This window comes from Camponotus floridanus, unplaced genomic scaffold (genome assembly GCF_003227725.1).
Source record: "Camponotus floridanus strain SB8 unplaced genomic scaffold, Cflo_v7.5 scaffold202, whole genome shotgun sequence".
Classification (NCBI taxonomy): domain Eukaryota; kingdom Metazoa; phylum Arthropoda; class Insecta; order Hymenoptera; family Formicidae; genus Camponotus; species Camponotus floridanus.
The window spans coordinates 169,418-182,341 of NW_020229329.1; the positions used below are offsets into that span (position 1 = coordinate 169,418).

The following is a 12,924-nucleotide window of genomic DNA, read 5'->3' on the forward strand; positions in this document are numbered from 1 at the left end:
ATGCACTTAATTAAAATCACATTGCAAAATATATATCCTATATTCTTGATAAATTTAAAAAATATATTCCATATTCTTAATTTGATATATTCTATATTCTTAACAGACGTATATTTTTATTTAAAAAAACTTTAAATTATACATTAAATTTTGTATAATAAAAAAATATTAAAAAAAGTCAATAAATCAAACCATAATGACAAACAATCGTCATGTCTTACAATAAATTATAATAAATGGGAAACGTCAATTTTCTAATCTGACATCTTTTTGAAGTGAAGCATGTTTAAACGTTCTGAAAGAAGATTAAATATTGCACATTTGTCATAAATGTTCGACGGAGAATGGAGTTTGAAACTAATCAATCTAAATAATATATTACTATTATAAATAATATAAAGTATGTACAATATTCCGTTTGATGGTATTTTAGCCTTAAGCACGAGATTCTTTATTTCGACTAATCAATCAAACGCTTACTCGAAGTATTTCATTGATTAATCCAAGTATTTCTAACCTAAGACAGAGTTTATGATGCCATTAATCATTCTCGGATCAAATTTGCTTCGTTCGAAAACGCTATGAGAATCCGTTCACTTGTATTATCCTTCCCATCCTTCTTCTTTTCGATTGAAAAAACGGGAATGGGTCTGTACCGTTCGTAAGAAATATAACTCGCTCCTTGATCGACCGTTCGCTTCTGGCAATAAACGCCGACTTCCGGAAACGAGGCATCGCTCGGAGCGTCGCTGGCGTAGGCTTCTCGGCGCGCGATTGGCCGCTCTCGCAAAGCCCACGTGCCCCACCGCGGCGATATTGTGATGCATTGGCGAACGCGACGGGACAAAGGACGCTTTTGTACGCAAGCAGAAGGACGCCATGTTCATTTGTCAACGGACAAGGTGTTCCCGTGCGGCCGTGCGAGATGAGCGGCGAGCCAACTGTTCCCGGACGAGAGTCGGCGGACCAATTCGCGGGAACGGACGATCATCCCTCGTCCATCTCGTCCGATTCTCATTCCGTCCCGAGGAGCCCCGGCGCCGAGTCGCGGAAGCGCAAACGCGAGGAGTACGAGATGCAGCTGTTCAACTTCCATTCCCGGGCCGTATACGCGACTTGTAAGTCGCTGTCTTTCTTCTATCTACGACACGACGCTATTCTTCCGGAGCGGCTCTATCATAAGGGGGAGAGGAAGGGGGAGGGGAGGGAGACAAGGAGCGAGGGACTCGCGGATGGAGGATGGACCTCCGCGTCGATCTCTTGTTAAATCTCTCGTCGCTGGACGGGTGTGCTCTAGTTTCATGTGGCATTCGATCATGACTAGAGTCACACTCGTCCAACGACCGGGATATTTCCGCCGAATTATGACAAGAGGGAATGTTCTTCTTCCGATCGCGGCGACGAGACGCCGAGGATGCCGCGCCGGTCGAGAAGCGTCGCCCCTTTGTTGATGAAAGCGTCCTTTATCTCGTTGAATTTTTTTCCATTTTAATTTCCGTTGTATTTCCGCTTATGAGACGTCCTTGATCCTTCTTTGATTTTTAATAATTCTATATAAATCGTTACTATTGTAAGATGTAGTTGGTTGCTTTTATGGAAGAAATTTGTTAAAAGAAAAAGAAAAAAACGTAAATTGTCACTCAAGTCTCTATAAAAGATTAATCTTATTTGAAAAGAATAAAATTGAAGTTGTAACTTTCAATAATTTAGTTTTTAATACATCTTTTAATGTATTATTTCTTTGAATAAATTAGGTTATTACACTGAACACATACAGATTATCCATTGTTCTCATAACTAGATTTATTTGTGTAAATCATGCTTGGCTGTTTGTAATCTTATTGTTTTCTCTTTGGTTTGTTGTAGTGAAGAGTATTGTAACGGAAAATATACAGTCTAAAAGCAAAAAATTATGCAAAGCTTTGGAAGATAATAAATCATATTCTGGAAACCTAAAAATGAATGAAGCGCAACTTATAAAAGCATACTATACTGCTTCCTTATCTCATTTGAAGGACATAAAGGTAGTTTATTTTTAAAACAAATTTCCAAGTTATATCTAATTATGCATATTTTATATGATTATATGATAATTTATGATGATTTTATATGATTATATTTGTTAAATTATAATAAGTAAGAAAATAAGAGTATATATGAATGTAATTGTTTTCCTCACAGAATATCGTGAACAAATTCATTACTGTACCAAACAATGTTTTGGCAGATGAAGATAAGCTTCAAAGAGTACAATATACGGAAGCAGAGTTTGTAAATATGCGTAAGAAACTGGAGGAATTTCAACAAAGAGCAAAACGAGTATGTATATCATAATTATATGCTTGCCACAGGAAATAGTATAACTGTGACTGTTGTCATTTATATAGTAAATATATATAGATGTGAGAACATTCAAGTATTATATAATCCGAGTTTTTTTTTCAGGCAACTGTATTAAATGCAGCATTAAAGGAGGAATTACAAATGACAGAGCAATGTTTGATACATGTGGATAACAATGGCAGATTGATTCAAATAATTGAAAATTTAATTGATGCCGTCGAAATGGTGCCGAATGTCAGGCATAAGATTCATCAATTAATCAAAAATTTTAATCAATTCAATTCATATTTCAACAATGGAATATCTATATCGCAAAAGTCGCTTTACAATACGATTGATGATCTAAAATGTGTAGATTATGACATGGATATCTTATGATTATAGAAAAGAAAAAATTATTCTCGTGATTTTTGAATCTATTACTAACATGTTATTATTTTCTTAAATATATATAAATATATAAATAACTACATTCTGTAAATATTATATATCGTCTTATATACACAATTTGCATTTTTTAAATTGTAAATATATATTTTATTATTAATTGTAAATATATATATATACTTTTTAATATAAAAGTTATTACTTATTTTGCCTGATATCTCTTCAAACACAAATATAATATTTAGTGCGATAGTTCTCTTTGTCCCTTTACCAATATATGTAATGAATTTCAATAACTGTTATGTTCAATCAATGTAAAGTATGTAGTGATATTTAATACAAAGTTTATATTTTTTTAAGTGCGTTATATAACAGAGTGTAATCGCGCTCTTTGATGTAGTTCAGTATTCAGTACTCAATCAGATAAAAATAAATTAGTCTCAATAATTGTGATGACTATGTTTTTTCTTATTCGGAAACGTTACATTATATATCTTTTTTTAATTTTTATTTAAACATATATAAAAGCAAAATAAGATGATAAGATGCTTAGTAGCCTAGTAGATGCCTAGTCTCTTCTATAATCGTATTCTACTAATATTTTTCTGCATGAATAAATAGTGTTAACATATTAATTACTTGTTGTTTCAATCTAATTAGATTCGCATATTTTCCGCGAATTTTGAAAACTTGCCTAATTGCAATAAAATTTATAAATGCGATGTAACATGCGAATATAAGGAGCAGTATTTTTATAGAGATATTTATAATTAACGCAAAAAATAAAGAGACTAAGATATTAATATAAAAAAATAATTTAATGTGTCTATTATATATCTGTATTTTTGTAACGTATCAATTACTTTTTTTATTAGAATAATTATTAAGGCAGTGCGCGCATTGAAAAATGATTTACATAATTTTTCTAAATAAATTTTTAAACAATTTTATCATATGTATAATTTTTAGATATGTCCAAAAAAATGTTGAATATGTAAAAATAATGTTAAAATCTTTTTGAAACACTATATAATTTTTTAATATATTCACTCTTTATATAGCCTGTTTTTCTTTATGTACTTATTTTTGAAAACTATTGGTTCAATTATTATTTTTATTATCATTTTTTAAATCTGTTCATGAATAAATATAAATTATTTAATCGTGATTTAATCATGATCTCATAACATTGTAATTTTATCAAAGCTTACGAACAATTAAAGTTTTCAAAAATCCAAAAAACGTTTAGTTTATTCAAGCTATAATTAAAATTCAAGAAAAGTTTATTCAAGTCATAATTAAAATTCAGGAAAAGTTTAATAACAAGTTTAATAAAAAGTAATGCTCAAAATGTAGTTAAATGCATTAGAAGAAAGAAAGTGCAAAAAATTTTTCGGATGTTAACTCAGTGTTGAGAAAAAAATATAAAGATAGATAGCTTTTGTACCTGCATCTGACGTTTTAATTAATAATTATTAATATGCCTCATCGAAATACACACATAAAATGCAGATAAAATGCTTCATGAAATGAGAATTCAAAATCTCGAGCAGTTTAAGTCTCGAACATTACGGATTTAATTCCTAGAAACAGCGAGACGAAGGCTTATCGCACCTTTTCCTGGAAAAGATCCGAGCTTCGAAAATCGCGTCCAATCCTTTGCTTCACTTCTATCCCCTCTTCGTCTCAAGTCGTCCCCTTCTATCGGACGGATCATCCGGAGACCAGTCCACCACGCATCGTTCGCGCGATCCTACATCGATGATGATTGACAACGTTAATGATCTTCCCGGTGAATGCCAACGCACTATGCGACTCCTGGAGTTGTTGCAACGCACGCACTATGAGCTTGTACAGGTAAAACGACCAGCACTTTTAACTTTCCAAAGACACATTCTTTTATCTGTGACATTGTCTTTGACAGTGATTTTTCTTATCTATTTGCGATACATTTGCGAGAAAGATTTTTTTTTGGTATGCACACATCACGCATATTTATTGTTCGTTCTAAAAAATAGTTATAAATATCAATGATTTTATAAGAGAACGAAAACGAGATAAAAAATAGCAGATACGCATCTTCTCTATAATTCATTTTAACATGATATTGGGATACCATAATATATAATATTTGCCTCTGCGTTAATTTGCACATAAAATATAATCAATATTATCTGTATTTTTCTAATAATTTTAGTTAAAAGCGAATTAAATATTTATAATACATATAAATATCACATTTTCTCTCTCTTTCTCTCTCTCTTAATTATAATATTTAATTATTTTTAATTATAATATTTTATTTCAAAAAAAAATGTTCCATATTTTTCTTCCTACTTCTCCAGCTGCATGAAAGAGAAGAAAAATTAGTAATATTTTCATACACATGTAGGTGAACGGACAACGACGGCTGATGGCTCCAGAAGTGGCGAAGGGTGAACGACAGCGTGGCAAGGGTTCCGAGATATTCCTAGGCCGATTGCCGCGCGATTGTTACGAGGATGAGCTGATGCCGGTGCTGGAACAGGTGGGCCGACTCCTGGAGCTGCGACTGATGCTGGACTTCTCCGGGTCGACGCGCGGCTACGCGTTCGCCTTGTATGAGACTCCGCGAATCGCTCGCGAGGCGTGCAGGCGTCTCGACGGCTACGAGATCCGTCGAGGTCATCGTATCGGCGTGGTCAAGTCCATGGACAACTGTCGGCTCTTCTTCGGCGGCGTACCCAAGAACAAGACCAAGCCAGAGTTCATGGCGGAGCTGACGAAAATGCTGGACGACATCACGGATATCTACCTGTATCCGAGTGCGCACGATCGCAGTCTCAATCGCGGCTTCATCTTCGTCGAGTTCAAAGATCATCGAGCGGCCGCGATGGCACGGCGCAAATTAATACCTGGTAAAGTTACGCTTTGGGATCACGAAATCGCCGTGGACTGGGCAGATCCCGAGCCTGGCGAACCGATCGACGAAGACATCATGGAGAGGGTGAGTTTCGAGTTTTCCTTGCTCAAAGGAGCTTATATTTGTAATTGTTATTTCATTTCTTCGCTTCAAAAAAATCATTTTTGCACATTTGTCTTCTATTTTTTTTATAAAGCTAATTAATTCTGCGAAGTTTTTATTTGCTATTTGTATTTTATTAATATCACATTTATCGATATACGAGCACGTGATATTTGAATACTGAAGGGAAACAAAAATATGTAATATATTTGATATGAACATCTATATCTATTTATCGAAATGGAAATCGAATAAAAATTTAAATATATTATTCTATAGTTATAAAAATTACACATCGAATCAGACAAAACAGACAGATAAAACATCTTCGGTATTTGATGATTTGATAATAATTTTTTTATTAAAGTATTCCAATAATTTAAAATTTAACCCATTGACTTATTATAAATATTTTTTTATATTTTAATATAATAAAGTGTACTTATTTAATGTATTTGTTTTTTTTCGTTGATCAAACTATTAAATTTTTAACTAAATATCCTTATTTGCATAATTATTAAAAAAAAACTCTTTCTTTCTTTTTCCAAAGAAATCCAAAGAAATATATACTGCGAAGAAAAACACTATAATAAAATAAACAAATTCTAAAGAGCACATATCATTCATGTAAAGCATGTATCGTCGCAGCAAAATCATCATATCACTATGTATAATGACATATAGACAGGACATGTCGCACTAATTCAATATCGTACGCGATGATAAATAGGTAACGACTCTGTTCGTAAGAAACCTCGCGCTCGATATATCGCAGCAAAATGTGAGGGGAATTTTCCATAGACACACGAATGTGCCAATATTGAAACTGAAGAAGATCAATCACTTCGCTTTCATTCATTACGAGAATCGTCAAGCTGCACAGATCGTAATGGATATAATGCAGAGTGAGTATTATGCGAATGATGAATGCAGAGATCTAAGATAACCAGAGATTTAAGATAAAATTAAATAAATTATAAAAGTACGATATAAAAGTAAAGAGAATATGAAGTAACTATAAGATTTCAGTGAATATTTTAATAGATTCTAAAATAAAGATATATCAAACGGTAGAAAATTAGTTAACTGTATCAAATCAGTCTACTATATGTATTAAGCATCTAGAGATTCACATATATATGTCATTAAATTAATGTTATTACCTCACTTTCGGCCGAATGGATATATCCCTCTAAGAATTTTATTTTATTTCAGTCTCAACAATTCGCATTATATGTTTTTATTTTAGAACCGGGTAGTATCGTCGAAAAACAGGGTTGGGAGATTTGTTGGGCGAAGCCAATTGGAGCGAAGAATTTGGATAGGCAACAACACATTCGCGAGGCTGTAACTAACATGCAATCATCCAAACTTGAGAAGACTGAAAGATTGCGCGTGAAGACGTGCCGTAAGAAATATTCAAAATGCATTCAAATGGAAATAGTACCCGAAGATGATAATGCTTACTTGATGCAGATGAAGATTCTGCAAGACTTCGTCAAGGAAAGATTCGACGCGATATGCATCTTTGATTGCGTGTCAACGCCAAATGTGTCCGGATATATTGGTACAGTAAGTGTCTTAATTTAAAAATTTGCAACTTCTTATTTCTTTATTTGTACCCGATGATTTATTCATTTTTCGTCGCACTGTTTTAGGTAATTATTCAGAAAGATCAAATGATTTTGTTCAATTGTCAAGGGAAGTCGATGCCATCGAAGCGTAAAGCCCTGAGCGTGGTATGCGTTAAAATATATCAGTATTTGACAAGCACTCTCCCGAATTCTGGTACGTACAATATTTTGGCTTGTGTTATATTAAAAGCTTTTGATTACTTCGTGCTCTATTTGCGCATTGAATCAAAAGATTTTGACAAAATATTTCCGCGCGAATTATTTTAGCTGTGATCCAACAACGAAAAACACGTGTAACATTCATAAAATTTGAGCTTTTAGTAATAATCGAGAAACAAGTGGCGTTTATCGTAAAATCTCGTTTGCGCTTTGTTTCCACTTCGGAAAATGTTTCTGCAATATACAATATATTGCATTTTAATGTTATTTCGTGTATTTCTACAGCACCGCAATCATTCGAACAACATTGCATCCAATCAGAAATAGGTATTAATCCTGTGGTTGATATACCGAATGGTTGGCATTCAGAAATAATTTACAGTTAGATTTATAATCTTACATTATTGCTACATTATCTGTTTTGCTTTTTTCCCTTTTAATTAGTCATCGATTGTTTATTGTTAGATACAAAATTTATAGAGGCAATTGCATAAAAAGTATTACACAATCGTTTTCTCATAATTAATGATAATTGTTTTATTTTCATTCCATTATTTTACTAATGATATTAATTAATTTTCAATTTAAAAATTAAATTTTGATTTTAATTTTGAGAGACAGAGTACTTTTAAGAAAAGTACTTAATATGTTTAATTCTGATTTATTAAAGTCGATGAAATTGTTTGAATAAAATTTCAACATTTATACAATAAATATCTCACTCACACGCGATATATATGTATTTCGGGAATGTTATGTAAATTAGTAATTTTCCAATTCAAAAATTGATTATAAGTTACGATTCTGAAATAATATTCTTTTAAAAAATGCCTAAGATATATTTAAATTTAGATGATTAAAGTTTATATTAATTGTAATAAAAGATATATTTAAATTTAGATTATTAAAATTTATATTAATTGTAGTAACAGCTTAAAAGATAAAATTCTAATCTAAATAATTTATAATAATAATATAATTTATATATCGTAATAAATAAAAAAGACTGATATGACTATTTATACTCCGATAATAAGTTTAAAATTTGTCTATATATTACGATTAAGATAGATTTCCGAAATATATTTATTCATAATTTAGATTAATTAAAGATAATTCACAAAATCAAATATTTGCAAATTTTGTAGTATAAGAAATCTTACTTTTTACCCGTTGTTTTTATCTGATTATAATCTTTATATTAAAAGTATCTACTATTTTATAATACTTTATTTTAAAAAGTTTTTAATATAAATTTATTAAAAGTTTATTATACGAAATTTCGTTAGACATTTTTAAAAAAATAGGAATAAAAAAGAAAAGAAATTCAATTTTAATGTGTTTAGATAAAATATGGAATTTGGAATAATTCTTTTAGTTAGAACATACATATAGCGTGTTACATTATCGAAGTTATAATTATAAACGAATACGTTGTGTTTGTTTTGAAATATTTTCATTTATGATGTATTGCATAAATAATTAATATAATAAAGGTATTATATTTTTGTAAACTGCTATTCTGTCTTTTTCTTTTTACTTTCTTTATATCTCGCTGAAACTTTAAAAATGTTCAAAGAAGTACTTTTTTAAGCAGATTTATATTATAAACATTAAGTTTAGATCATTTTTGTTGTAGATCATTTATGCTATACATTAAAATGTATATAGGCGTTCTTATTTTTATTTCTTTATTTTAACTTATAATATGTATATGTAGAATATATATTAAGTTATATATAAGTATATATAATAAGTTAGAGATATGTATATTATCGATAATTAGAAATATATTAATTTTAAAAGTTTTGCCATAATTATAAATTAAAGAAGATAGTAAATTGTGACAATATAAAAATTTCTCTCTCAAGATTTATTTCTATTTTAAAAGAGAAATTTTTGAGAAAATATAGACAAAATGCATTTACCGTTTCAACGGGAAAGGGCTCAGCGCTCTATCCATCGACGGCAAAATCGTGGAATAATCCTCAAGGATCCTACGTACCGTTTCGTAATCGGTATTGCCGGTGGCGTTAATTGATGCTGGTCTCATGCAGTGTACTAATTTTCTTGCCTGCTTATTACATCCAGCTGTACTGCTCTTCTCATGCACGCTGAATGTTTCATACGTGAATGTAAGTAGCATCTCCACAGCACAGTCGAGCACTATGTCGCTGGGCAATTCGCCGCGGCCGCTCTCGACGCAATCCTTGATGACGACGTTCATCCAGTTCCAGTCCTCCCATATATCTGATATATCAACCTTCTGGATCTCCAGTTGCCATGTCAAACGAGCGCGATATCTGAAAAAATATGATACGAGTTAGAAACGTTTATACTTCACTTAACATCTTCATTTAACTAAATACAATTTATGTAACTAAATAGTGTTTAAAAATATTTTTTATTGAAATAATTACATTTTACAAAATAGTGAGTAGAATATTAAAAATTTTATAATTTATAATTTATCTAGAATCAATAATACAAAGTTATATTAATAATATAAATTGATATCCCCTTGTATACATCAGTATTTTGTTTTAACAATAATAATAACTTACGCCCAACTCCATGGATTCTTGCTGAATTTCACTCTCTTCAAATTACCCAGATAAGCGAACATATTGTAATCGATATAGCGAAGCTGGTTATAGTCGAAGTAGAAGTTTTCCAAATTGGGAAGCATCTGAAAGATCGTGTAATCGATTCCCTGAATAAAGTTAAACGACAAGTCCAGGGTCTGCAGAGAGTACATATTCATGAACCAATCTCCCGGTACGAATATCAGTTTATTGCCCCAGAGCATTAGTTTTTTCAACTTCGTGAGGCCCACAAATGCTTGAGGGTCGCATGTTTGTATACCTGATTCGTGTAGATCTAGAGTCACAAGAGTTGCTCCGAATCTCGCGAAACTATGCCTTTGATAAGGAGAAGTAAAATCATGATCAATTCAAAGATGTAATTAACTGATATCAAAGTAAAAGCAATACGCCTTAACAAAAAATGAATATTTAAAAAAAGAATATATAGAATAAGCGAATATTCAAAAGTACGATGCTTTATCATATTTTTATATTAAATTTATATATATATATATATATATATATATATATATATATATTATAAAAATTGATTTTTTTCGATTCTTTCACTTACCCAGGTACATTGGATATATTAGAATCGAAAATGGCGATAATCGTCGTGTTGGCTCTCGCTTGATCCAAATACTCTGACAGCGTCGTCAACTGAGTGCATCGAAAAACGACATCATTTGTTTGATTAATTTTCACGCACGGTGAATCTTTCGTCGACAGACCCGCTTCAAAGAGTATATGGAAAAGACAAATTAATAGCAAATGCTTCATCGTCGTCAAACCTGCTCGCGATGAAACCGTTAAATTAACTGAATTCCTCGACATAGTGAGATATGTGAGCGACGTCATATCTTCGTAGCTTCTTCCTCTTGTCGATGATAAAACAAATCAGTTTGTGTAATTGAGTAACCGGATATTTCTGTGCATTTATTTATCGGCACTAATTATATCTGTGTCTTTTCCTGTGAGGATATTATATATCACAAAATATATATGTATATTTAATGATTATATATCAATAATTATATCAGACAATAGATGTATTTACACACGCATAAAGAGTTTTAATTTCATAATGTTGCATTATTGCACATCACTATTCATAAGTATGTTATAATATTAATTATATATATATATATATATATATATATATATATATATATATATGTGTGTGTGTGTGTGTGTGTGTGTGTATATGTATATATATATATATATATATATATATATGTGTGTGTGTGTGTGTGTGTGTGTGTGTGTGTGTGTGTGTGTGTGTGTGTGTGTGTGTGTGTATGTATTGTATATATGTATATTATTTTCTTTACTTTCTTCAAAATAATTTAAATTCTTAATTTCGAGAAAGAAATTTATTTGGGAAGAAAAATATTGAGACATTCTAAAAAATTAATCGAAAAAGGAGTTCCTGCGGTTTAATAGTAAAAACAACATTTATTGTCATACATATATACACGAATGTCACAATTCTCGTTCAAGATAAATCTAACTGATTTCTAAAGAACAAATCTATTTCAGTCAGTTTCTAGAGACCAACAAATCCCCAACTTATTAGTCGGTTTTCAGTACGGACTCCTCTTTATATTTTTCTAAATATATATCTACGCTTATTGATTAACCGCATGATAATTACACGAACAAATTAAAGAGAGAATAATTTTAGATTTTTTAATATAATGCCTATTATTAGAAAATATATGAAAAGGTGTTCTTTCGTTCAAACAAAATTATTGATGTGATTTATATCAATTTATTATCTCAAACCCGATGAAAATTCAATTTTGACAAATACTATGTATTTTTTTTAAATGTATTCTGAATAATGATGGCAGTTATAAGCGTGTGTCTTTAACAGCATCATCTATTTTGTTGTATATATATATATATATATATATATATATATATATATATATATATATATATATACGTAACTACATTTATTGTCATAAAAATTTTTATTATTTACAATAAAATTCTCGATGTATATCTCGTGTTTCTCTCATGTTCTTTCCTATGACACGTTTTGTAAATTGAATGTAAATTTAACAAAAAAATTATTTCACTGTCAATTCAATGTAATTTCATTCTATATATCATCCAGCGATCGAAATCACGATGAACAATCGATTTCGTTGTAATTTAATGATTTCACTGTTGCGATAGATTTCAGTTTTATCTTAGTCACAATTGAAAATGATCAGGACGACCACAGCAAGACCAATATGACGTAATTGCAAATCGCGTGATGACCTAACACCATTTTGAGCGTCCAGTTGCGTCGGTGCCGAATGCGCCGGTGCCGGTGCTGGTGCTGGTGCCGGAAACACGGAATTTCTCGACTTGTTCACGATATTCGGCAAAGAGCTCGACGAGTTTCTCCTAGATATCGGCGTGGTATGGCCCACGTTCTTCGGGGTCAGGTCAGATTCGTACTTCTTCTTCTCTGTCGGCTTCCGCCAGGCGTGTTTCCCGATGACTTCGGTATTGCACGGGGAAGTTATTGTTGGTTTGGGTATCTGCAACTCTACAATGTTCGATTTCGGAGAAACAGGAACATTTATTGCTATAATTATCTGGTAATTGAGATATATTAGACACGCAATGTAGACTATAAGGGAAATTTTAAATAAAAGGACTACAAATGTGATGTGTAAATTATGGGCATAAATCGATTCTTGCTGTGAATTCTTCGTATGTATCATATTCGGTTCTGTAAAATTCTAATATAATTAAATGACAAAATAAACATATTTAATTACGAAAAAATTTAACAAAGTATTAAACTGAT

At 31.2% G+C, this 12,924-nt stretch overlaps 4 protein-coding genes across 7 annotated transcripts in view; 2 read left to right on the plus strand and 2 right to left on the minus strand.

Annotated features, from left to right (window-relative positions):
• Positions 1 to 644: 644 nt before the first annotated feature.
• LOC105250860 lies at positions 645 to 2,779 on the plus strand. Its single transcript, XM_011257185.3, has 5 exons — positions 645 to 648; positions 759 to 1,118; positions 1,867 to 2,024; positions 2,182 to 2,319; positions 2,446 to 2,779. Exons 1-5 carry the CDS (start codon positions 645 to 647, stop codon positions 2,719 to 2,721), a joined length of 936 nt encoding a protein of 311 aa, XP_011255487.2. The 3' UTR covers positions 2,722 to 2,779.
• Positions 2,780 to 4,190: 1,411 nt separating this feature from the next.
• Positions 4,191 to 8,056, plus strand: LOC105250859 (probable RNA-binding protein 46). The gene is made up of 6 exons (XM_011257184.3): positions 4,191 to 4,587; positions 5,123 to 5,716; positions 6,465 to 6,639; positions 6,984 to 7,306; positions 7,393 to 7,522; positions 7,813 to 8,056. The coding sequence occupies exons 1-6, from the start codon at positions 4,492 to 4,494 to the stop codon at positions 7,911 to 7,913; spliced, it is 1,419 nt and encodes a 472-aa protein (XP_011255486.1). The 5' UTR covers positions 4,191 to 4,491; the 3' UTR covers positions 7,914 to 8,056.
• Positions 8,057 to 9,380: 1,324 nt separating this feature from the next.
• Positions 9,381 to 11,063, minus strand: LOC105250858 (leucine-rich repeat transmembrane neuronal protein 2). The gene is made up of 3 exons (XM_011257182.3): positions 10,687 to 11,063; positions 10,092 to 10,448; positions 9,381 to 9,830 (listed from the first exon to the last, which is right to left on the minus strand). The coding sequence occupies exons 1-3, from the start codon at positions 10,971 to 10,973 to the stop codon at positions 9,452 to 9,454; spliced, it is 1,023 nt and encodes a 340-aa protein (XP_011255484.1). The 5' UTR covers positions 10,974 to 11,063; the 3' UTR covers positions 9,381 to 9,451.
• Positions 11,064 to 12,090: 1,027 nt separating this feature from the next.
• Positions 12,091 to 12,924, minus strand: part of LOC105250857 (lachesin) — a 34,138-nt gene continuing 33,304 nt past the window's right edge. For all 4 annotated transcript variants that reach the window (XM_011257180.3, XM_011257178.3, XM_011257181.3 and 1 more), the window contains one exon: positions 12,091 to 12,660. In XM_011257180.3, the coding sequence (XP_011255482.2) occupies positions 12,314 to 12,660 (347 nt within the window). In that variant the 3' untranslated portion in view covers positions 12,091 to 12,313. The remainder of the gene's footprint in view (positions 12,661 to 12,924) is intronic.

Bases quoted from the DNA above. Each gene is read 5' to 3' on its own strand.
- LOC105250860 (XM_011257185.3), top strand. The intron at 2,025-2,181 runs GTAGTTTATTTT...TTTTCCTCACAG, and splicing joins CTCATTTGAAGGACATAAAG to AATATCGTGAACAAATTCAT. The intron at 2,320-2,445 runs GTATGTATATCA...TTTTTTTTTCAG, and splicing joins TTCAACAAAGAGCAAAACGA to GCAACTGTATTAAATGCAGC.
- LOC105250859 (XM_011257184.3), top strand. From the start codon at position 4,492: ATGATGATTGACAACGTTAATGATCTTCCCGGTGAATGCCAACGCACT. The intron at 4,588-5,122 runs GTAAAACGACCA...ATACACATGTAG, and splicing joins CGCACTATGAGCTTGTACAG to GTGAACGGACAACGACGGCT. The intron at 7,307-7,392 runs GTAAGTGTCTTA...GCACTGTTTTAG, and splicing joins TGTCCGGATATATTGGTACA to GTAATTATTCAGAAAGATCA.
- LOC105250858 (XM_011257182.3), bottom strand. From the start codon at position 10,973: ATGACGTCGCTCACATATCTCACTATGTCGAGGAATTCAGTTAATTTA. The intron at 10,449-10,686 runs GTAAGTGAAAGA...TCCTTATCAAAG, and splicing joins AATATATCCAATGTACCTGG to GCATAGTTTCGCGAGATTCG. The intron at 9,831-10,091 runs GTAAGTTATTAT...ATATTTTTTCAG, and splicing joins AAGAATCCATGGAGTTGGGC to ATATCGCGCTCGTTTGACAT.